The 24,827-nt window shown below is 39.3% G+C and overlaps 1 protein-coding gene across 3 annotated transcripts in view; it reads right to left on the bottom strand.

The window, feature by feature from the left end:
• The window catches only part of slc6a9 (solute carrier family 6 member 9), a 108,815-nt gene that overhangs the window by 56,832 nt on the left and 27,156 nt on the right, over nucleotides 1–24,827 (bottom strand). Inside the window, exon 1 of one of the 3 annotated variants that reach the window (XM_079820057.1) lies at nucleotides 4,808–5,109. The exons of the other annotated variants lie outside the window; for them this stretch is intronic. Within the exon in view, the coding sequence (XP_079676183.1) occupies nucleotides 4,808–4,849 (42 nt within the window). The 5' untranslated portion in view covers nucleotides 4,850–5,109. Of the gene's footprint in view, nucleotides 1–4,807; nucleotides 5,110–24,827 lie in introns of those variants that run through there. 3 annotated transcript variants of the gene reach the window in all.

Genomic DNA, 24,827 nt, shown 5'->3' on the forward strand with positions numbered 1-24,827 from the left:
GCATGTGTGTGGCGGCCTGGGGTGGGGAGTGTCCTGGGTGATGGGGGTTGGACTTTGGGCCTGTGCCCCGCGGCATCTCTCATTGACGGCCCGTTGTGGCGTGACATGGGCAGGGCACTCATTTATGCCGTGGCCATGGAGGGATCAGAGGAAGCCTTAAAGGATTAGTTCACTTTTAAATAAACTTTTGCTGATAATTTACTCACCCCCATGTCATCCAAGATGTCCGTGTCTTTCTTTCTTCAGTCGAAAAGAAATTAAGATTTTTGATGAAAACATTCCGGGGTTTTTCTCCATATAATGGACTTCAATGGGCTCCAAACGGTTCAAGGTTCAAGCAAAACGATCCGTTTCTGCGAGAAACCGAGCAGTATTTATGCTATTATTTTACCTCTTACCAGACGAACATGGTCATCTCTGAGCTCCGCCATAACTTCTGCTAAGTGAGGTCAAAATACGAGCGTGGTCATAGATATATCGATCGTAGATGCCTCATTCGACTGGCGCTAATGAGGCATCTATGTATACATCTATGACCATGCTCGCATTTTGACCTCACTTAGCGGAAGTTATGGCTGAGCTCAGAGATGATCACGTTCGTCTGATAAGAGGTAAAATAATAGCATAAATACTGCTTGGTTTCTCGCAGAAACGGATCTTTTCGCTAGATAAGACCCTTATTCATCGCCTGGTATCGTTTAAAGCTCTTTGAAGCTGCACTGAAACTGTCATTTGGACCTTGAACCGTTTGAAGCCCATTGAAGTCCATTATATGGAGAAAAACCCCGGATTGTTTTCATCAAAAATTTTAATTTCTTTTGACTGCAGAAAAGAATGGATGACATGGGGGTGACATTGGGGTGAGTAAATTATCAACAAAAGTTATTTAAAAGTGAACTAATCCTTTAACATAATTTCATATTATTATTATTATTATTATTATTATTACTACTACTACTACTATTATTATTTGTCCTCTTCCTCATCCTCTAACCTCCCCCTCATTCCAGATTAAATTAGTTTATTATTATTATTATTATTATTATTTTTGTCATTATTTGTTTTACTATTGTTATAGCTCTTATACATTTCTAGATGTTACTTTATTTATTTGCTTTCACTCCCACACCCAGATACACACACACACACAGAATGTTGGCTGTTATGTTTGTTTGCCTAGGTCATTTTGTATTTGTCACATGTAAATAGTGTCACAATCTTTGTTTGCATAATACAAAAAAGTCGACATTGTGATATACATTACAGTCAGTCAAAGACATTATGTAACATTATCGACAGTGCATGCTCACACAAGTCTTCATATCTGTGCATATGACACTGTTAAAGAGATTTTTTGCTAAACTCACTCACTCTCCCCAAGCATTATGGAGTCATTATCTGTTGCTCTTTGGGACATCATGTGAACCCAATCACTAGACACAGCATCTCTTTAACTGTAAGATAAATGATCGAGTGTTGCAATCAAAACGAACAGCATTTGCCTTATAAACGGCGATCATCATAGATCATTGTGAAGACATTTTGACCCAGTAAGTTACTCAAATGAAATTACTGGCTCATATTATCTCAATTATTAGTCAGGCATGCTCTACTCTAATAGATAGCATTAGACAATACTACAGGATCCAGCAGAATTCACTATACTACAGCAGAGCTAATATAGGAGCTCCATAGAGCCCAAGCTGTCAAACAATACAGAGCTGAATCTACAGCATAGCACTAATCAGAGGAAACGGCACAGCTGGAGAATGCTGCACATTTTGAGGGACCAAGAAATGTGGAATAGTGCGAATGAAAATGATCAGCAATGACGTGATCAAGCTTTAGCATTGTTTACAGAGAACCTCTATCAGTAACGGCACTTTAAAAAAAGTGAAAAACTAATCTGTTAATACAGTTATATTTGTGTAATGCAGAAATTCCTCTTTAGTTGGTCCTGATAGAAACATAGACAGATAAATAGTAATGATGTCATTATCATTAGATTGAAAAAAAACTTTTTTGTTAAACATTAAATTTAGGTGTACATAATTGAAACAAGAAATCCATTTTAAAAATTGTGTAAGGAAGCCTCTCGCAGTTCAAAACGCTTACGCTACATCCTACATTGCGTCATGGTGCGTTCACACCAGACGCGAATGAAGCGTTTCGCGCGAGTGATTTACATGTTAAGTCAATGCAAATTAAGTTTTTTCGCGCGAATTGAGCGTTTGAAGCGTGATTCGCACAAGTTGAAAAATCGGAACTTTGCTGGCTATTTGTGCCGCGTTAACCAATCAGGAGCTTACTCTAGTAGTGACAACAATGAGGACAAATTCATATGTGGATACCCGGAGCTGTAGGTACTTTATAGAAACAGGAATAAAAAGGATCTTGCGTGGAAGAAAGTGAGTGAGGTCTTTACTCAATTTGAGCTCTACATAGGGTGATTTCAGGCTGATTGGGACAATTTTTGCCATTGAGATGACTTGGAAAAACTGTCCCAATCCCCCTGAATTCACCCTATTGATACTACAAGCTAGCTAAAGCCGGCAAATGTGAGCTTATTCGCTGTATTTTAAAACAATCCAAGTCAGCTATTTCGTAACGAGACGAGCCGGCTGGCAGAAGCCCCTCCTATGACGCAAATTTGCGCCTGTTGCGCGAATGAAGCGAGTAAACTCAAAATGTTCAAGCATCCAACTACGCGCGAACAACGCGATTTAGTCACGTCTGATGTGAACGCACAGTCAGTTATGCTTTTTTCGTAAGCTGAATACAGAAGGTGGTCTGACGGAAGCTTGATGTTTTACTTTATAACATGTTAAATAAGGATATTTTTCTATGCTTCAGAAGGCCTTTATTAACCCCCGGAGCCTTGTGGAGCACTTTTATAATGGATGGAAGCACTTTATTGGACTTCAAATTATAAGCTTGGCAGAGCCAGGACATTTTTTAATATAACTCCGATTGTATTTGTCTGAAAGTAGACACCTAGGATGACTTGAGGGCGAGTAAACCATGGGGAAATGTTTATTTTTGGGTGAACTATCCCTTTAATCTTAAACTGAATTATGTGTACGCTCCTATACACTAGTTAAATTAAAGCTTTCAGGTTTGATCATTTTGGATATGTAGATTCAGTTGAAGTTTTGAAGTTGAAAAGTACATTATATACTTTTTTGTGCAATGTGCAAATTAAAAATATCAGGCAAACAGGCAAATCAGAAATGGACAATTAGCCCCGACGCAAACTTTCCAAAGGATGCACATTTTCAAGCATAAACAGGGAAATGATGATGTTTCCCCATCGCATGCACAAATGACTGAGTACACAATACACACGAGGGGTTTGGAGGCTGGAGGCTGAAGCTCTGGCAGATGCACCTGCTCCGCTGTGTGTGTGTGTGTGTTTTAAATCAGTGAGCTCTACAGCTGGACACCTGAGTCTGTGGAGCCTCTCAGGGTCCTGGCACTGCTAGAAATCATTAAATAAATCAGTACACCTCATCAAACCCTATTTTGCAGTCTTTACAGGGGTCAAATACCATGGGGAATCAAACATTGCTCAAGTGAGATACGTTACAGACTTAAAGAAAACTAAAATCATCCTCTTAAAAGTGACCACACTGCTGTGACTGTTTTCCTATTTTGTCTGATACGTAAAAATGTATAATTAAACCGGCTGTTGCTACTGTTCATTTAAGCCTTCTATATGTAGAATAATGATGAGCATTGTCTATAATAAGGCAGGTCTAGCTGTTAAATAATGAATTGGCAGTGATATGATTATGTGCTCATAGTTATAACGTCAGATGAGCATTGCTCCTGAGGTTTCAAAGGTCTCATCCCCAATGTCAAAGACCGACAAAATTGGACATTGTGTCCAAATGGCCAGACTATAAATGCTTCTCGGTACTAATTAAAACAATGAAGGAGAATTTGCTCACTAAAAACTTTGTAAAAACTTCATGACAATGCAATTTGAGACGAACTTGAGATATATGATAGAAACGATTTTAATTAACACTCATATCAAGATTAAACAAGATGACGATAAATGGATTTTGTCAAATAATGACGTCTATTAATTAAAAAGTAACCTGATTTTGTCTCATCCGTTTTTATTTAGTCACTTTATCCTAATTCACACAATCCCACAGAACGGCGGAAGGGACGCAATGGTAAGGATGCAACCAAAAGTGGCACTGCAACAAATCTCCGAGGCACAAAGTACCTTATCGGATATCCATACGTTTTATTTCCAATAAATCTCCCCTATGATTGTTTAAGTGACAAGTGCCTTGGTGGCTAAAAAAAAGGAGGTGAAGGAAGAGAGAAATATGGGCCAGCCCTCCTTTCAGCCCGGACACTTTCCTCCTTCCTTCTGTCTCTCAAACACTGCTCTCCTGCCCACTTCCTTGGAAACTTTATCACATACCCTTCCACCAGCGTCGCCAGAACTTCCCACTGCAATTTGTTATAAAAACTTTTCAGTTGGCCCACACGTGGTGTGGTTTTTAAAGAGCTGCAGCCCCTTTCTCACGTGGTCTGCGGGCTATTGAGTCGTCACAGGCCCCCTGAATGATGGCCGAAAAATAAGGCAGCGGAGACAATGCTTGGTCCTGATTAATTCAGTTCTTTCAGGACCCTGCACCGTCGTCCGGGCAGCTTCGTACAATTGCCGCTTTGATGCGTCGGGTAACGTGCTCGCTCAACATTTTCAAATTTCCCTCTCGGGGGATCTAAAGAAAACGAAAACCCGTTTCAAAACAGCAGAAAAATATGAGACAAGAAGACAACTGACCTGATCAGCAATGCAAGCTGCGCCGCTGTTGGACTCCGACATGATGATTCGATAGTTCTCTCGTCTTAACTCTCGAGTTCTTCATTCACACCTCTCCGTTTGCTTCCGCAGAGAGAGAGAGAGAGAGAGAGAGAGAGAGAAAGGGGGGGCAGTCTCCTTTTGGCCAGGCTTGATTAATGCCTGAATTATTTTCACCTCATTTCATCTGATGGAGTTCTGCTTCCTCTCCGCCTCTTTCAATCATTCGGCATGGAAGGTCCCCCTCCACCGCTGCCACTTTCTCGCTCACTCCCTCCCTTTCTGTTTCTCTCTCTCTCGCTCTCTCATCCTTACATCGTCCGCTGTACTGCGAGTTGGGCAAAGTCGTCCCCCTCCCCATCCCTCCTATTCTACAAAATAGAGGAGATCCACAGCTTTGCCTCTACCTCCACAATGAATGGAGTCGTTGTCATTCCAGCACTTTGGCTGCATACTGAGTGCTAGGAGCTGCTAGCTTAGCTGCCTGGAGTCACAGGCCCTGCCAAGCCTTTCAGCGGCCGGCCCGCACGATGAAAGACAAAAGTAAGGAGAGGTCCGCTTCCATGGGGCGCGCTACTCTCGCTGTCTCTGCATTTCTTCCACTTGTTCTCGAGGCAGCTGCACCCAGACCACCAACGCTCCCATTCAGCGACACTTGACTCTCAAATCCTCATCCCTTGACATTGCCAATTCTCCTGTAAGGTCCTGCAAGAGGCCAGAGGAGGGATATACCCCTCCGTTTGTCAGTCGGTCAGGCCACGGCCTTGCAATTCATCCGCTCTCTGCAGGTTACAAGATTTTCTCAGCAATAAACGGGCAAAAATCTATAGAGGACGTTACGTGGCAGACTGTGAAAAGCTGCATTACAATTCGCACAGGAAAAAAAAACTGTCCTAGCACAGACAAAAGAAAGCTCTCAGTGGCAGCTCTTGGCGATGGACCCGACTGAGCATCCTGTTATTGGTGTTAAAAGTTGACAGACTTCTGGCGTTTTGCCTAATGAGCATTTGAACGAGGTGTATAATGCAGTCGATGAGCAGACATCAAGAGGACGGCACGGACATCTCTACCACACATGATAACCGCATACACTAATGATTTAAATCTGTTCATTTTCCCATGCATGCAGCCCATAGTCTAGCTATCAAGGTATAGCTTTCATTTTAAATATAGCCCCAATTAACTGGGGACAAACATACAGTAGCATGAAATAATAGTTGGACACCTCAGTCACAATTAAAATGTCTGAAACAAATTATCAAACCAAGCGGCATGTGGAAACAAATTCTGCTAGAGCTTTTACTGTTTAATGACTTTAAGCAAGGGGATTTTTTGTGGAAGAATGAAATCAGTTCTCCTCAAGCAAAGAAACGATATATTTTACTGTATTTCAAATTGTATGTCTTATTTCATAACTAAAAATCTAACTTATTTTGTTTGAAAAGTATGTTTGTGCAGTCTTTATTTAAAATAAATGCCACTTGGTTTGACATTTCGTTATATAATTGTAAACAGTGTTGGATAAGTTACTCTAAAAAAAGTTATGAATTACTAGTTACTAATTACATCTACCAATTACAAATTACTCTGTCCAAAAAGTATTCAATTACTTGTTACTTTCTAAATCCTATATCAACCTCGACTAGTGATTCAAAGATAGACATGAAACAGCTCTCTTAATTCATTAAATTAAAACAATAAATAATATTAATATAAAACTACATTCATTATTCTTATTAACTGACCAAAGTTGTACAAATGTGAGATGGCTACATAAAAACATGTATTTTAATGTTAGACTTTCTTGTATAATATTATTTATGATTGTTCTACAGTCTATAAACAGTATTTAGTTCAATTACATCAGAAGTAACTGTAATTAAATTGCAGAAAAAAATAAGAGTAATCCCTTACTTTTTCAAGGGGAAAGTAATTAAATTACATTAACTAAAAATAAATAAAATAAAATAAAATAAATGCCACTTGATTTGATATTTTGTTATTTAATTATAAACAGTGTTGGGTAAGTTACTCTAAAAAAAGTTATGAATTATTAGTTACTAATTACAAATTACTCTGTCCAAAAAGCATTTAGTTACTTGTTGCTTTCTAAATCCTATATCAACCTCGACTAGTGATTCAAAGATAGACATGAAACGGCTCTTTTAATTCATTCAAATAAATAATATAAAACTACATACATTATTCTTATTAACGGACCAAAGACTGTGAGAAGGCTACATAAAAACATTCATTTTAATGTTAGACTTTAAATTTTGATGTTAATTCCATTTTTTGTATTATATATAATTGTTCTACAGTCTATAGTTCAACTACATTAGAAGTAACTGTAATTACATTACAGAAAAAAATAAGAGTAATCCCTTACTTTTTCATGGGAAAAGTAATTAAATTACATTAACTAACTATTTAGTAACTAGTTACACCCAACACCGATTGTAAATGGCACTCATAATTTTGTTGTGGCATAATAATCAAGCAGAATTTTTCGGTAACACTTTACAATAAGGTTGTATTAGTTAACACTAGTTAATGCATTAGTTAAAACAAACTAACAATGAACAACACCTTTGTTCAGCATTAGTTCATCTTTGTTAACGTTAGTTAATAAAAATCCCGCTGTTCATGGTTTGTTCACGGTGCATTAACTAATGTTAGCAAGATTTTAATAATGCATTAGTAAATGTCGAAATTAACATTAACAAAGATAAATAAATGCTTTATAAGTGCAGTTCATTATTAGTTCATGTTAACTAATGTAGTTAACTAATGTTAACTAATGAACCTTATTGTTACCAATTTTTCTAACATTCTCCCCAAAAATATGCCCAAATAATAGATATAATAAAAAAAACACATGAAACACATGTTTCCATACACAATCCTAAAAGTATGTGAGAATAAATCCCAAAATCCTGAGTTCATTATGCCTATGAGTTATTGATAATGCTCATCCAGCTGAGCTTAAACTACATCTGCTCAGGCTGTTTGACCCTTTGGGCACAGATAGCATCACAAAGAGATGAGCATATCTTTACACTTAACTAGACAAAGTTCTTACGCAACATAATTATACTGCAAAAACACCAGAGCCATGACCTAGCAGTTAGCACACATGCTTCAGGGTGAGGATGGTCTTGTGAGGTTCAAATCTGTCTCACAAACCTACTGTCCATTATTATTTCTCTATACAAATCTGGTTTCATAAACACATCTATAAAAATGATCTGAAGTCAAATCACAGTAGCCCATTTCAGAAATCAACAGCTAATTTGAGAGTGCCCTCTCAATTAATTTTTAGCAAAAACAAGCAGCTGGCTGAGACTTTATGTATTTGTGACACCTACCCTTTCACACAAACACACACGTATACACGCACATAGCTCCGGGCAGCTCCTTGTGTCTGTGCCACGAGCCCGGCTGTAAGGGAATCTGACACAGGCGGTCATTAGAGACTCCTCAGGGGCCCCAGCCAACCCCTATTAGTCAAGCAGCAGCACGGAGCCTCGCCTCCCATCACAAAAACACTCGCTTCTAATGAGGATATGTACACTCCGCTATTTGCGCTGCCCCATATCAATAGCATAATAGCGAGTGATGAGAACAAGAGAAGGGCTGTGATTGAAATGAAATAAACACATCGAAACAAAACTCATTAGACGGATCCTAAACAAGTGTGCACACTTGGGAGTGGGGGAATAAGATCTCCTAATTAGACACTTGGCGCTCATTAAGGAATTTCATAATAGAAACAAACTAAATCATAACCATTTTTTCTCTTCAAGTCTTTTTTTTTGGGCCAAAATTTGTGTTTGTGTGTTTCTAAGCTATATACTTAGATGATAAAATTGTTCCTAGAAGTTGGCTAAATATAAATAGGTGAAAATATCTCCTAGGTGAAAATGAAGCATACATTTATAAATAAACACACACTTATATACATACACACACATATTATATATATGTAGTAAGACTTTTTTTTTTATAAATATTTAATTTGGACCCTCTTTATATTAGGTGACCTATGTACTAACATTTAAATTAATCATTTGATACAATGCACTTATTGTGTACATAGAAGTTTTTACATTTTAAAAATTACTTGCATGTAATTACATTACCCACACCACCACACCTGTCCCTAACTTTACCCTTAAACTTACCCACACCACCACACCTGTCCCTAACTTTACCCTTAAACTTACCCACACCCTCACACCTGTCCCTAACTTTACCCTTAAACTAACCCACACCATCACACCTGACCCTAACTTTACCCTTAAACTTACCCACACCACCACACGTCCCTAACTTTACCCTTAAACTTACCCACACCACCACACCTGTCCCTAACTTTACCCTTAAACTTACCCACACCCTCACACCTGTCCCTAACTTTACCCTTAAACTTACCCACACCATCACACCTGTCCCTAACTTTACCCTTAAACTTACCCACACCACCACACCTGTCCCTAACTTTACCCTTAAACTTACCCACACCACCACACGTCCCTAACTTTACCCTTAAACTTACCCACACCACCACACCTGTCCCTAACTTTACCCTTAAACTTACCCACACCATCACACCTGTCCCTAACTTTACCCTTAAACTTACCCACACCACCACACCTGTCCCTAACTTTACCCTTAAACTTACCCACACCACCACACCTGTCCCTAACTTTACCCTTAAACTTACCCACACCCTCACACCTGTCCCTAACTTTACCCTTAAACTTACCCACACCATCACACCTGTCCCTAACTTTACCCTTAAACTTACCCACACCACCACACGTCCCTAACTTTACCCTTAAACTTACCCAAACCACCACACCTGTCCCTAACTTTACCCTTAAACTTACCCAAACCACCACACCTGTCCCTAACTTTACCCTTAAACTTACCCATCCCACCACACCTGTCCTTAACTTTACCTTAAACTTACCCACACCACCACACCTGTCCTTAACTTTACCTTAAACTTACCCACACCACCACACCTGTCCTTAACTTTACCTTAAACTTACCCACACCACCACACCTGTCCCTAACTTTACCCTTAAACTTACCCAAACCACCACACCTGTCCCTAACTTTACCCTTAAACTTACCCACACCACCACACCTGTTCCTAACTTTACCCTTAAACTTACCCACACCACCACACCTGTTCCTAACTTTACCCTTAAACTTACCCAAACCACCACACCTGTCCCTAACTTTACCCTTAAACTTACCCACACCACCACACCTGTCCCTAACTCTACCCTTAAACTGACCCACACCACCACACCTGTCCCTAACCTTACCCTTAAACTGACCCACACCACCACACCTGTCCCTAACTTTACCCTTAAACTTACCCAAACCACCACACCTGTCCCTAACTTTATCCTTAAACTTACCCACACCACCACACCTGTCCATAACTCTACCCTTAAATTTACCCAAACCACCACACCTGTCCCTAACCCTACCCTTAAACTTACCCACACCACCACACATGTCCCTAACTTTACCCTTAAACTTACCCAAACCACCACACCTGTCCCTAACTTTACCCTTAAACTTACCCAAACCACCACACCTGTCCCTAACTTTACCCTTAAACTTACCCACACCACCACACCTGTCCCTAACCTTACCCTTAAACTGACCCACACCACCACACCTGTCCCTAACTTTACCCTTAAACTTACCCAAACCACCACACCTGTCCCTAACTTTATCCTTAAACTTACCCACACCACCACACCTGTCCATAACTCTACCCTTAAATTTACCCAAACCACCACACCTGTCCCTAACTTTACCCTTAAACTTACCCACACCACCACACCTGTCCCTAACTTTACCCTTAAACTTACCCACACCATCACACCTGTCCCTAACTTTACCCTTAAACTTACCCACACCACCACACCTGTCCCTAACTTTATCCTTAAACTTACCCACACCACCACACCTGTCCCTAACTTTACCCTTAAACTTACCCAAACCACCACACCTGTCCCTAACTTTATCCTTAAACTTACCCACACCCTCACACCTGTCCCTAACTTTACCCTTAAACTTACCCACACCACCACACCTGTCCCTAACTTTACCCTTAAACTTACCCACACCATCACACCTGTCCCTAACTTTACCCTTAAACTTACCCACACCACCACACCTGTCCCTAACCCCACCCTTAAACTTACCCACACCACCACACCTGTCCCTAACTTTACCCTTAAACTTACCCACACCACCACACCTGTCCCTAACTTTACCCTTAAACTTACCCAAACCACCACACCTGTCCCTAACTTTACCCTTAAACTTACCCAAACCACCACACCTGTCCCTAACTTTACCCTTAAACTTACCCACACCACCACACCTGTCCCTAACTTTACCCTTAAACTTACCCACACCACCACACCTGTCCCTAACTTTACCCTTAAACTTACCCACACCACCACACCTGTCCCTAACTTTACCCTTAAACTTACCCAAACCACCACACCTGTCCCTAACTTTACCCTTAAACTTACCCACACCATCACACCTGTCCCTAACTTTACCCTTAAACTTACCCACACCACCACACCGGTCCCTAACTTTACCCGTATCCCACCTTAATATCAGCAAAAGTGTTTAGCAATACAATATGAACACTTAGTTCATAGTAGTTAAGGCCACCTAATATAAAGTGGGACCTTTAATTTAACATCATTACTTTTATTTATAACATTTTACCATTAAAATAAACTACATGACATTTTGTGCATGCATTAAATTCAAAACTATTTACAGTAACTATAATAATCCTTCTGGAACTTTAAGGGGTTAAGTGCACAATGAAGAAATAGCAGGATTTTGAGCTTAGTGAATGCAATTACTGGGTCACCTCTACTTAGGACCTTTACTTAGAACTTGCAATCTGTGAGTCAGCAAACGCACTTCTTAATCATTAGGCTACCAGCATAGCACACTTTGCAGCTTTGTGTGTTCTGGCACTACAGTACTAAAGATATAGACATTCTAATATAGGAAAATTAATGGGTAATCCTTTCCTTTTTCATATAATGAAAGTGAAAGTTTCAAAGTCTAAAATAACAAAAAGCTCAACTAAGATGGTCTCAATTGTGTACGTACTGCATTCCAGGTCAAGGTTAGCCTGGATGCCAGCCGAACTTAGCCCCACCCACAACATTTGAGGTTGGGAAGTTCGGTCTGGACTTGATCTGTTGTGGAGCAACTATGCTCAAACCAGAGCGGTTCGGACCAATCAAATCATCAGGATGGGCTTTATACGATGATGGACAGATGCTCAACAATAACAATCATATTCACTCAATCAGTAGTCACTAAATTTGGCTGATCTCATGAACCGATCACTATTTACTGACATAAAAACGTAAAAAGTCCCCACTGGCGCGCTTTTGCCTTCGCGAAACATTATCTCGATTTACTAAGAGCCCACACACACACACACACACACACAACCAACATAATGTGTAGATTTTGAGAAAATCTTTAGGGAGTGACATGACATTCTGCTTTGGTAAAGCTATAGGACTTCCAGTAGGGCTGAACGATTAATCGCATTTGCGATAATATCGCGATATGATAAAACTGGTCGCAAAAGGCTGCGATTACACTCTGGTCACGTGACACGCGAGAGTAAAGCAGCTCTGAGGAAGGATCAACTTGGCACGCTATGCAACAGAACAATTTGTTTAATCTTTCTAATATTTTGTTTGTCATACTATACAATAGGGGTGGGAGAATTCTGGATCGATTCTGAGCTTAGTTTTTAACCGCAGATGCGCGATGACGCTGCATGTAGAAATATCCGTATTCTGATGGCTTCCAATTCCTCACACACACACACACACACTCACACCACTTGAATCTTCCATAAGATAATCTTTCATAAATTTCGGAAAGGTTGAAGCGAATTACAACGACATTCGCGATATCGATGCTAAAATGATATATCGTGCAGCCCTAAATCCAAACACTTTAAATGAACACGGAGGAGAATAACGCAAACCACAATGCATAACAAGAACTGACCAAGAACAACTGAAACACAGGGCTATAAAAACAGGGGTAGAACAAAAGAAAGTAGACAAATGTGAAACTAATAAATAACTACAGATACAAACAAGGACATATTCAGTGACCAATGTAACTGAAACAGAGCTGAGAAACAGGAACTAAAGGAAACAGAACAATGTCAAAGTAAGGGTCCAGATAACAGGAAACCTGACAATAAAGCGTGTTGGGCTATTGTTTGTATAACAATTAGTTCTGAGGCTTTCTAAGACTGCTGATATTTCACCAGTATCAGTCTCTTAACTTATTTAACATTCAATACACATGAATTAAGTGTAAAAACAAGAACGTAGCCTTATGAAAAATATAAATCAATATTGCGGTTGGCTTGTCAGCATCACAGTATTACAATATTGTGGTTATCATCACGACAGTCCTATCGGTAGCAAAACTCATGATCGGAGCATCCCTAATAGCCATATTTAACAAAAAAACAGTTATTATAATTCACTTTCACTTTATGGAAAAGAGTGACCAAGACATTCTTGCACAAAATGGACGAAAAGGTGAGTTTAATTTAGAGACTCACGGGTCATTTGGACCTCACAACAAGGGTTAATTCAGAAGCCTCTACAGTGTAACCTAAAAACAGGAAAATAACACAAGAGGTTTCCAGATTCACCAGGGAGTTTCAGTAAGTGTGGTTTCCAGCAAGAGCCCTTAAGCAGGTGTTTCCCATTCAGGGCACGTTCGCTCTATTGACAAGCTGAACAAGAGGGCCTCAGTGAGGGCTAAAATACTACTGCTGACTAAAAACGTCACTTTTTCAAACTTAGTGCAGGCTTTGATGAGCCGTCTCCTTCCGGAGCTCTCTTTTGCCCCATTTACAATCTAGAGTGGTATGTCCAACACACAAAAACAACCCTAAGCAAACACACACACAAAACAGAGGACCACGGTTTTAGACAATCAACTCGCATGATTTTTACCCCCTGCACATGACAGCACACAGGCTGAAAGACTGAAGGGTTGACATAACACACTTTACAATAGTTCACTACATTAGTGACATGAACAACAGCATTTATTATTCTCCGTTAAGGTCAGTTTCAACATTTACTAATACATTATTAAAATGTGTTTGTTAACATTAGTTAATGCACATGAACTAACAATGAACAACTTTGATTTACTAACATTAACAGGGCTCCAGACTGCGACTAACACGGTCGCATTTACCACCAAAAATATTAATTTGCGAGTGATATTTTTGCTGAGATCGCCACTGGTGACCATATAAATGTACATGTTCCGATTAAAAAATGCATGCCTTTTTAACTGCATGTTCTGTAAGGAGTAGCCCATCACATCTTTTGTTGTGTTGATGTAATAAAATGAGACAATGCAGCAAAGTTGCAATGGGAAAAAACCAGAGGTGGACAAAGTACACAACTCGATTACTTGAGTAAAAGTAAAAGTACTACTGGTCAAATATTACTCCGTTACAAGTGAAAGTTCGAAAAACAGATTTTTACTTTAGTAAAAGTACACAAGAATTTTGTTTTTAAAAGTACTTAAGTATCAAAAGTACATTTCCTTTTTTTTATGTCGATGCATTATTTTATTATTGTTGTATAAATGCACATTATGCCATCATGGTGGTTTAAGCCAGCCAGTGATGCTCCATCCGACATGCTAGCATACGACTACCTTAAACTCATTTAAATACTTAAAAAGTTAAAAGTTAAAGCTCTTCACAAAGCTGCTGTCACTTTAAGGCTGAATGCACGGATCCAATTCACTGATACACATCCGATGTTCTCCCAACTGTTTACTCTTCTCTTTCTCCCAGACATTTACATTTTTGAACATTTTATGAGACATGCATCAAGTGTGTGCCAACTAAACTAATCTTTAATATTTTCATAAAACTGAAACATTTTTTTTTTTTTTTTTTTAAATATGGCCATGGGTGCACACACTGTGCCGAGGAACCAACTTCTTTCATTTTGCTATAAACTGGTCAGTATTCAATGTTGGGAAACTTCACATGACCCTACAAGAGTGATTACTGATAGTCTGAAAAAAACAAACTTTTAAACAAGAAAAAAATTCATCCACTGACTTTCAAAGCTGCTACATAAACGACTTTCGACTTTGAGGACCTAGATAGAAATGTAGTGGAGAAAAAAGTAAGATATTTGTCTTTCAAATGTAGTGAAGTAAAAGTAAAAAGTTTCCAGAAAAAATGATACTCAAGGAAAGTACAGATACTCAAAAAGTGTACTTAAGTACAGTACTCAAGTAAATTTACTTAGTTACTGTCCACCTCTGGAAAAAACTCAAAATACGAATCGTAGACCGTACGAACGGAGACAGCGAGGATCAACTTTTCGTTTCAGAAACACGTGTCAAAACGAAAATAATCAGGCTTTTCCAAAGCCATCAGCTCTTACAACAACACTGGTGCCAGCATGAGAGAAACATAGAAAACGACGGAGAAGTGTCATTGAATGAACATCCAAGTGCCGAAAGGCAGTATTTCGTGCACACAAATAAACATATCAGCTGTGTGGACACAAACTAATGGTTAACAATTATCGTTTTTAATTATACGGATACGTATATGGATTGTTATTCTCAGTATCTTTTAATCTTTGCTGTTTTTTGTTACTGCCTGAACTTCACATTATTTGTAGTGCAGCCATATGTCACTTTCAGGGCCCTATTTTAACGATCTGAAACGCAAGTGTCAAAGCGCGAAGCGCAAGTAACTTTGTGGGCGGGTCTCGGCGCTGTTGCTATTTTCCCGGCGGGATAAATGGCTCTTGCGCCCGGCGCAAATCTAAAATGGGTTGGTCTGAAGTAGCTTCATTATTCATAGGTGTGGTTTGGGCGTAACGTGAATAAACCAATCAGAGCGTCATCCAACATTCCCTTTAAAAGCAGGTGCGCAAGTTCCATTATGGATTGCTATTATTATGGCGTATTTACCAGGCGCACGCCAGGAGCGGTTCACAGCCGAGGAGACTGATGTTCTTGTAAGAGCAGTGAAAGACAGAGAAGTTGTGTTGTATGGGGATGGGAGAAACCCACCCAAAATAGCGTCGGTTAAACAGACGTGGGAGGAAATAGCCACAATTGTTTCATCAGCTGGCATCCCCAGGACGTCGCACCAGTGCCGCAAGCGCTACAATGACATCAGAAGACGGGGAAAGTCCAAGCTTGCCAGCATCAATCGGGCACGCCGTGTAACGGGAGGTGGATCTGCCTCTCAGGACCTGACGCCAGCAGAGGACATCGCTGCGTCCACCCTCACCAATTTTTTTTCCTGGTTCTTGACGGACAAACCAATTTGTTAGATGTCCTTATATACATATATGTCTTGCCAGAAGTTGCCACTATTGGGCAAACAGGTCTCCTTAATTATTAGACTACAATTAGCCTGAATAATTTGTAAGCTAGATTTATGCCTATTTTTTCACATCTTCGTGGCACACCACAATGATTTCCGTCATCTCATGTGTTAATATTTTTTAGTGTAACAATTTATGATTTGCAAAAATAACTGTTGCATCTGTGTAGATTACATGAGCAAAGTGTATGCGCGTTGTGCACGCTATACATTATGGTCAAGCATGCGCCCTTAAAATAGCATAATGAACAACGCGCAACGCGCCACTGACTTTAGACTAGGTTTTTTCTGGTCAGTGGCGCAATTGTTTAATGGAACAGCAAAATAGCACCAGGGATTGTTTGCGCCGGAACACGCCTCCTTTTTTGCGCTGAACCGCCCAGGTAGCGCAAGTTCATTCACTAGTTTAGCGACGAGCTTCTGTGGAGGGAAAAGCCCGCTTTGCGCGGGTGCAAAATAGGAATGACACATGCGTCGGTGTACAAAGTCAATTGCGCTGGGTGCAAGATAGGGCCCTCAATGTGTTTGTTAATTTTTAACCATTTTCAAAAACGTTCAGCTTTAATATAGTCGATTTTATCAGGAAATATAAGCAATAAACGTCCTTTTGCGTTCTTTAAATGTGGCCTGACAGATCGCTTAAGCTTAAGAACAATCATGTCAAATTTACCTCAGAAAAGACATTCAATGCTCATAAACTAGTTAGTCATCTAGGAAAATAACTGTAGAAAGGGGCTAAATATATGCGCTCACACAATCCTTATACTTTGGCTCCTATTTTTTTCCCCTATAGGAGACAATGCCTCATTAATTGATTTTTTTGTTGGAGCCCTGATTAACAAAGCTTAAGTACTGTAACAAATGTACTGCTCATTGTTAGCTCATGTTAGTTAGTTAATATATTAACTAATGTTAACAAATGAGACCTTACTGTAAGTATTGTTAATATCTAAAATATGAAACATAATATTTGAGACATTTCCACAATCTTATTCAGGTTTTGGAGAGACTTAGGGGATAGTTCACTCATGTCATTCCCAAACTGTACTATATTGGTGGTCATTGATATCTTATTTTGAAAAAAAATATCTTCTTTTGTGTTTTGCAGAAGAAAGTCATGCAGGTTTGGAGAGAAAACGATGACAGAACATTCATTTTTGAGCGAATATACACAGAAAAATAAGGGGCCCAAATACATGATCACTTACACAACTTTGTGTTGGTAATGGTCTTTAGCAACGGTCTTGCTAAACACTTGGAATAAATACAATGATAGATTAAAAACAAAAATGGAGAACTAAGCTTGACAAGCAATGTTAGGACATAAATAGCATCATTTTACTTTATAATAGTATCAAGCATTATGAATATCAATTTTATATATTACCAATTTAATTTGGTATGGTTGGAGTCATAATTTAACATAACTTATGGGGGGAAAAATGCTTTTTTTTAAAGGTATAGGATCATTAAAAGGTCTTTTTTTTGTAGCTGTGGAACATCAGATGAATGCAATGTGACTTCTTGGGCGTTAAACAATTGAGAAACATCCCAAAAAGTTACAAACTTACAAAAAGAGAAGCTGCTGACAGCCTCAACCTATGTCCAAAAATGAACACACTTGAAAGAGAAACCTCACAAATCAGGTCTTCTTAAAGCATTCAAATGTTTAATAGAATTGGCTACTAATAAAGGAATCATTCATAATAAGATGAGAGTTTTCTTCACCAGTTCCCATTGCGTCACACTGAATTCATATTTATGTCTATCATTATAAATCAACTTAATATGCTCTCACTATGCATTACGTTTCAATGGTGATCACAATGATGCTAAAACGGGTATCAGCCTCTTTTTTTGTACAAAAGGAAGTAACGCAGTGAATCTTAATCTGAGCCTATGTTGGACCAGACACTATATAAGAAAGCCAGTGAAAAGTCTGGCACGACCATTGAAGGGGCAACTCAGAGACATATTTATGGACCTTCGTCTGAAAACGACTTCCTGCCCCGTTCCTTTGGCGCGCGAGTGTCTGTTTGTGTGCGTTTAGGGCAAAGAGAGAATTTGTGACGTCCACCTGGTCCAAACGGCTTTCGGGACACAGAAGAGCAATTTCCAACGCTTGGATTAACCTGAAGCTTCCATGATTATCCCCCCCTACCATAATTTGGCTGGAAGGGCCCCAGCTGCTAATTCTTTATAAATAGCGTGTAGCTCAGACCTCCTCCGGGGAGAATGGGGCTCAGAGGAATGGCTTGGGCACAAATCAGGCTGGAAAAAGCACACAACATACACATTTTGACAAACATATGGGACCATCGCTGAGGATGAACTTGAGGTACATGTGACTTTGTCTCGCCTCACGTGGATCTGACAATCGGCCAATTAGAAAAGTGACAACAAGCTATCAAGCTTTGCTTGAGTTTGAGAAAAAAAGAGAAGTAGAAAAGCTCATTCTATAAGCTGGAAATGCAAGGAAAGGCTTGCCATCTAGGTTTTGACAAATTCAGAGTTTACAAGCTTGTCTGTGGCGTGGATGCCTTTTCTCTCAGCACACAAAGGGAACTAGCATAAAAACACCAGATGAGATTCTCTGACATTTGAGTAAGGATTTCTGTGACCCTGGAGCACAAAAGCAGTCGTGCGTCTCACGGGTATATTTGTGGCAATAGCCAACAATACATTGTATGGGTCAAAATGATCCATTTTTCCTTTATGCCAAAAATCATTAGGATATTAAGATCATGTTCCATGAAGATATTTTGTAAATTTTCTACTGTAAATATATCAAACATTTATTATTAGTAGTAATATGCATTGCTAAGTTTTTCTAAATTCACTAAATTTTTCAACTTAATATCGAAATAAATCTAATTATTAACTAAATTAACCACATAAACTAAATGACTGATCTAAAGCCCACACTGTCACTGTATGATAATTGAAATGAACTGATGATATCACCGTTTTCTCCAGAATGGCTATACGGCTGAATAAAATTATGCTGCATTATTTTCCTGTTTAACACTGTAAAGCTGCTTTGAAACAATCTGCATTGTTAAAAGCGCTATATAAATAAAGTTGACTTGACTAAGGACTTCATTTGGACAACTTTAAAGGAGATTTTCCTCAATATTTAGTTTTTTGCACCCTTTGAAATAGTTGTATCGCGGCTAAATATTGTCCTATCCTAACAAACCATTCATCAATGGGAAGCTTATTTATTGGCAAGCACTTTTCAGATGATGTATAAATCTCAATTTCAAGAAATTGACCCTTAGGAGGACTGGTTTTGGTGTCCAGGGTCACACCAGGCACCGTTTACTCGCACACAGGGGTCACGTTAGAAGATGTTGTGTGTAATTTCCATTGCTTGCCACCACAAAAAGAGACTGATATGACCATTTATAACTATCTAGGTCAAAAAATACACAAGGCCTCTAAAAAGAGCGCCGTTTTTGAACTTGGACTACTGTAACACGTTTCGGTTTGCGTTTGAAAATGTGTTTTCCTGGCTCTTAATTGAATGCATGAACTGGTCAACACAAAAGCACGGGTTGTGTTGCTGTGATCTTTCAACATGGGCAGTTTCAAAATGATAAATAATAGGTCAAGGGGCTGTTTCTGTGGAGAAACCCTGAGAACAGCGGACCCCCCCTCATCCCATGCCTTTTTCTCCCATTCACAACGCCATGGGGGGAGCAGGTCGGGTTCAAGCGCAACAAATTACCTAAATATGGGCTGAAAAGGCTTCGGGGGACTTCGATTCAACCGTTAAAAATAATATTAATAAAAGAAGATTTAGGAAGCCAGGTGGGCGGAACACAATGCTAAACTGCAGTCCATAACTTCAGCTAGCGAGGACAAAAAGTGGCTCTTTCCTGGTCAGTATTTGTGTTTAGCCTGGGTAGAATAGGGGTACCTCCACATACAAAGGCGAGAGGAAGAAACACAGAAAAACGAAATTTTCAGCCTGAGTGGTTACTTCAAATGAAATCTAAAGGCTGAGGCTCAATGGGCCCTTTTAGCGGAGGGGAGTGTTTTTTAAAGGAATCGCAGCAGTGGACGTGTTTGGCATTTGGTGGCCCTTGTCCTCCAATTGTGCGTACTCCACGGTGGATGCCTTCTCTCTGGGCTCGCTACACTCCACAGACAGTACAGTCTGGGGCTCCAACATAGACAGAAATCATGTTTGACTTCCCTTTTGCTCAACCACATCTGTTCCCATGCCCCTGAAGGCACTTCGGTTGCGCAGCTACAAGGATGTGTACGCTGTAGTTAATGCGAGTGAGTGACAGCTCAATATGTTCCTTACATAAGTCTGAAAGTGCTGCTGACCTAGGCATGGCCTTGAACTCGATTCTCACCTCCTATAAATGACTCTGGATTATGAACAAAAGAAAATTCGGTGACATTTAGTCTTAGTCTAGTGAGTTTGGAACAGACGTTGTTGTGTTAAAGAGGGAAAAAAAATATTCTTTACTCGGTAAACTGTGTGAATTTGTTTCTTCCGTGGGCTTTTTTTTGTCCATACAATGGAAGTTAAAGGAATTGTTCAACCAAAAATGAAAATTATCCAATACTTTCATCTTTTCATGAGTTATATTGGACACCAATGTTGTTTAATCCCTGATGACGTTATTCAGAATATCTGCTTTTGTGTTCCACAAGAGACAAAAAACTGCAGGTTTGCAGAAAATATTGACAAAATACATTTTTGGGGGGGTGGACTATCCCTTTAAATTATGTTGTTTAAACCTGCCACCATGTTCTGGCTAAAATCTAATGCATTGCTGGAAATAGCATAGGCTTCATGTTTATACCTAATGTATATTGCAGATATTATACACTACCATGCTATGTTTTTTATTCCAAAGATGGTTATCCTTCACAGATAAGGCCTACGTCAAGCTCAGGGAACTTATTCATGGACTAAAGTTGTATTTATGTATATAATATTTATTATTATTATTATAATATATACATAAATATCAGATAAAATAGTTCCGTGATCAATTTAAAAATGTACTATTTCACCCAATATACATGCTTGCCATGTATTTTTTGTGCCCATTAAAAGTAAAGCATCGTTAGCTTTGAAGTTTAGCAACATCGCTACTGAAACTATGTCTGACACACTTCACGTGAGGAGCGCTGTTTGTGTGGTGCACGTGAGTGGAACCATTAAACATTTCCTGGAACCATTAATGGAAATGATGTGGAAGCATTTCAAATTAGTCACTTTTGTAAAAATATGTACTTTTTCGCCGCTAGAGGTCGCTTATTCAAAACAAAGGTGTAGCTTGATGACGCCTGGATTTGGCGGAGCTTTTTTCAGCCGCTTCTGAGCGCTTCCGCTTCTTCATCGCAGCGCTGTTTTATCATATTACACAGATTTGAGTGTGTTAAAGGAACACTATATAAGAAAGTTGAGTTTTTATAAAGAACAGTTGAGTTTTACCATACAGCACTTTTAGCATAGCTTAGCATAGATCATTGAATCTGATTAGACCGTTAGCATCTCGCTCAAAAATGACCAAAGACTTTCAATATTTTTCCTATTTAAAACGTGACTCTTCTGTAGTTCCTTTGTGTACTAAGACCGACGGAAAATGAAAAGTTGTGATTTTGTAGGCCGATAGGCTAGGAACTATACTCTCATTCATAAGTTCACTAAATTCACTAAATTTTCAACTAAATATTCAAATAAATGTTCAACTTAATTACTGATCTGCCCACATTGTCACTGCATGATAATTGAAATGAGCTGGATAACATCACCGTTTTTTCCAGAACGCCTATCCGGCTGAATCAAATTCTGTTGCATTATTTTTCTGTTTAACACTGTGAAGCTGCTTTGAAACAATCGGCATTGTAAAAAGGCCTATATAAATAAAGTTGACTTGACTAAGTTATAATCAAGGAACTTTGCTGCCGTCCCATGAGTGCAGCGGCACAATGATATTACACACCGCCTGAAAATAGGCTAACTTCTTCAACATAACCAACATGAACCACAGTGAATTGGACGTGTGTATAAATTGACTGTTTGAAGCTAAATAGACGCGCATTCAAGGCGCTCCAGGAGAAATATGTCATAAAACACCGCTCTGCCTCTTTTCATTTTCATTAAAAAATATATTAAATATTAATAGCCACACAAATGTCGTCCAGGCAACTCCTACATTATCTTCACTGCATGTATATTTAAATATCCTTAAAAAATAAGGTTATGAAACTTCTCTTTGCCCTCAGTCAAAACGATTTGGCAGACAACAAATGATGATTCATGACACCAAAGATCGGCCGTTAGATCCACACAAGACGAGTTATATCTCATGTTTAACCACTACAGGACATCAGAGCCAGCGGCAGACGGCAGAAGGACTGGCCGAGGAAAGGCTTTAAACAACTATTCTCACCTGAAAAAGTCCTAAAATATTTTTAAATTATGCAGGGTTTTTCATCACGTCACTTTACAACGTGACAGCAGCAAGCAGGCTCCTGATTGGTTAATGCGGCGCGGATTGACGCCAAAGTTCAGATTTTTCAACTCAGGCGTCAGACGCGAATTCGCTTCAAACGCGGGAATGCACAAAAAGCACCACTCGCGCATAACCCACGTATCGCGCAAGACGCTCAATTTGTGTCCAATTCGCGTCATTGAGGCGGAATCGCGTCGCAGGACCTCCAGACGTGCGTCAACGTGCCTTTCCATTGACTTAACATTGAAATCACTCGCGCCAGACGCTCGATTCGCGTTCGGTGTGAACGCAGCATTAAACAGAAAGCGCTGGGGACTATTTCCAGACGCTGTGTAATATCATTGCGCTGCTGCACTCATGGGACGGCTCACAGCTCTTGATTATTACGCAGGAATGAGAGTATAGTTCCTGGCTTTTCATTTTCCGTCAGTCTTAGTACACGATGTAACTACAGAGGAGTCAAGTTTTAAATAGGAAAAATATCGAAAGTCTTTGGTCATTTGAGAGAGATGCTAACGGTCTAATCAGATTCAATGATCTATGCTAAGCTATGCTAAAAGTGCTACCGCCAGACCTGGAGATCGGCTGAAGGGATTAGAAAACGGTAAAACTCAACTGTTCAACTTTAGGTGAGACGTAAAATTAGCCTATTTTTAAAAAAGTGGCGTGTTCCTTTAAAGTGATGTTATAATGCTACTCTGTGTTAGCTTGGCGCTACTATGAGACACTTGTTCACACTGCAGTGAGAGAGATCATATTAGGCGGTAAAACATGGTACTCGCGGTAAATCAAGAACACCAAATGTAAACAAATGATAAGACTAAATGTGTTTAGCTATAACAATGATTTTTTTAATTCAATGATGGCTTTCTGTCGATGAATGTATCCAAACAGTTGCTCGTCTGTCTAATAAAACAAATCATGTTTGGTATTTCCATGGTTTCTACTAAATAAACTGGAAATTGAGGGTAACGTGGGAATGATGTCCGTGTCCTGGTTAAAATGGCTTATTTCTCTGGATTTAAACATTCTTGTAAACATTTAGGATAATGCAAGTACACAAGTCAACAAAATATATAACACTGATCAAATCGTTTTTGGATATTTTAATCCCAAAATCTTACATATTGTGCCTTTAAGTAAATGTAAAGGTTCTATTTCAGCTAGAATGAGGATTTATAATGATTGGTAAATTGGTGTTTATTTCATTTAATGCTAATGAATTGACCTGTGCTCTGAAATGTTTGAAAGCCCTGAAAGCAGAGTTAAAACGTGCGGCAGTAGCCCAGCATCCTGAGGGACTATGGGATCCAAAATTTGTTTGCGTTTAATTTCCACTTCACAGACAGCAGCACACATTAACAACCCTTGGGAAAGGTTGGAGAGCTGCCAGCGGGACAGAAGAAAAAGTGAGTACAACATAGGGTCATCGCAGCTCCATCAACAGCTCCTCCACAACTCCCGCATTAATTCCTCTCGTGTCATTCTACTCGGCTCTAATTATATTTCGGGTTACCGCAGCTCTTACATTCGCTACTGTCACTGTCAGAGGGGAACAATGGGCTTTTTGCTGTTGATATCTCATTGTTAACATGTCGGGATATTGTTAAAGCTGAACAGCTTCTGTCGGAGACAAAGAGGAATTAACACTGCTCAAAGCACTGGCACAAGCGTCATGTCTTTTCACAGTATACAAAAGAGATACTACGGACTTCGACTTGGTCAGATATTGTACATTAAGCAGAACTATTTGTGTATTTGTGTTAAAGTTAAAGTCATTTAAAGTGATGAGCAAACAAATGTGCCGAAATCTTCCTTCCCTTCTCGAGTGCCAACCCAATCTCTGTACTGAGCAATTTAGCTTTTTTACAAACATCTGATAAATAACAACCTTGAAAGACAAAATTTTAATACAACACAATTAAGATTAAGACTGTGATTGCACCAAAAAGCATTTAGATTTTTTTTTTTATAAACAAATATGCATTTCATCTGTAAGATGCCCATGTACAAAGATAAATAA

The sequence above is a fragment of the Gobio gobio genome, assembly GCF_949357685.1.
Source record: "Gobio gobio genome assembly, chromosome: 6".
Classification (NCBI taxonomy): domain Eukaryota; kingdom Metazoa; phylum Chordata; class Actinopteri; order Cypriniformes; family Gobionidae; genus Gobio; species Gobio gobio.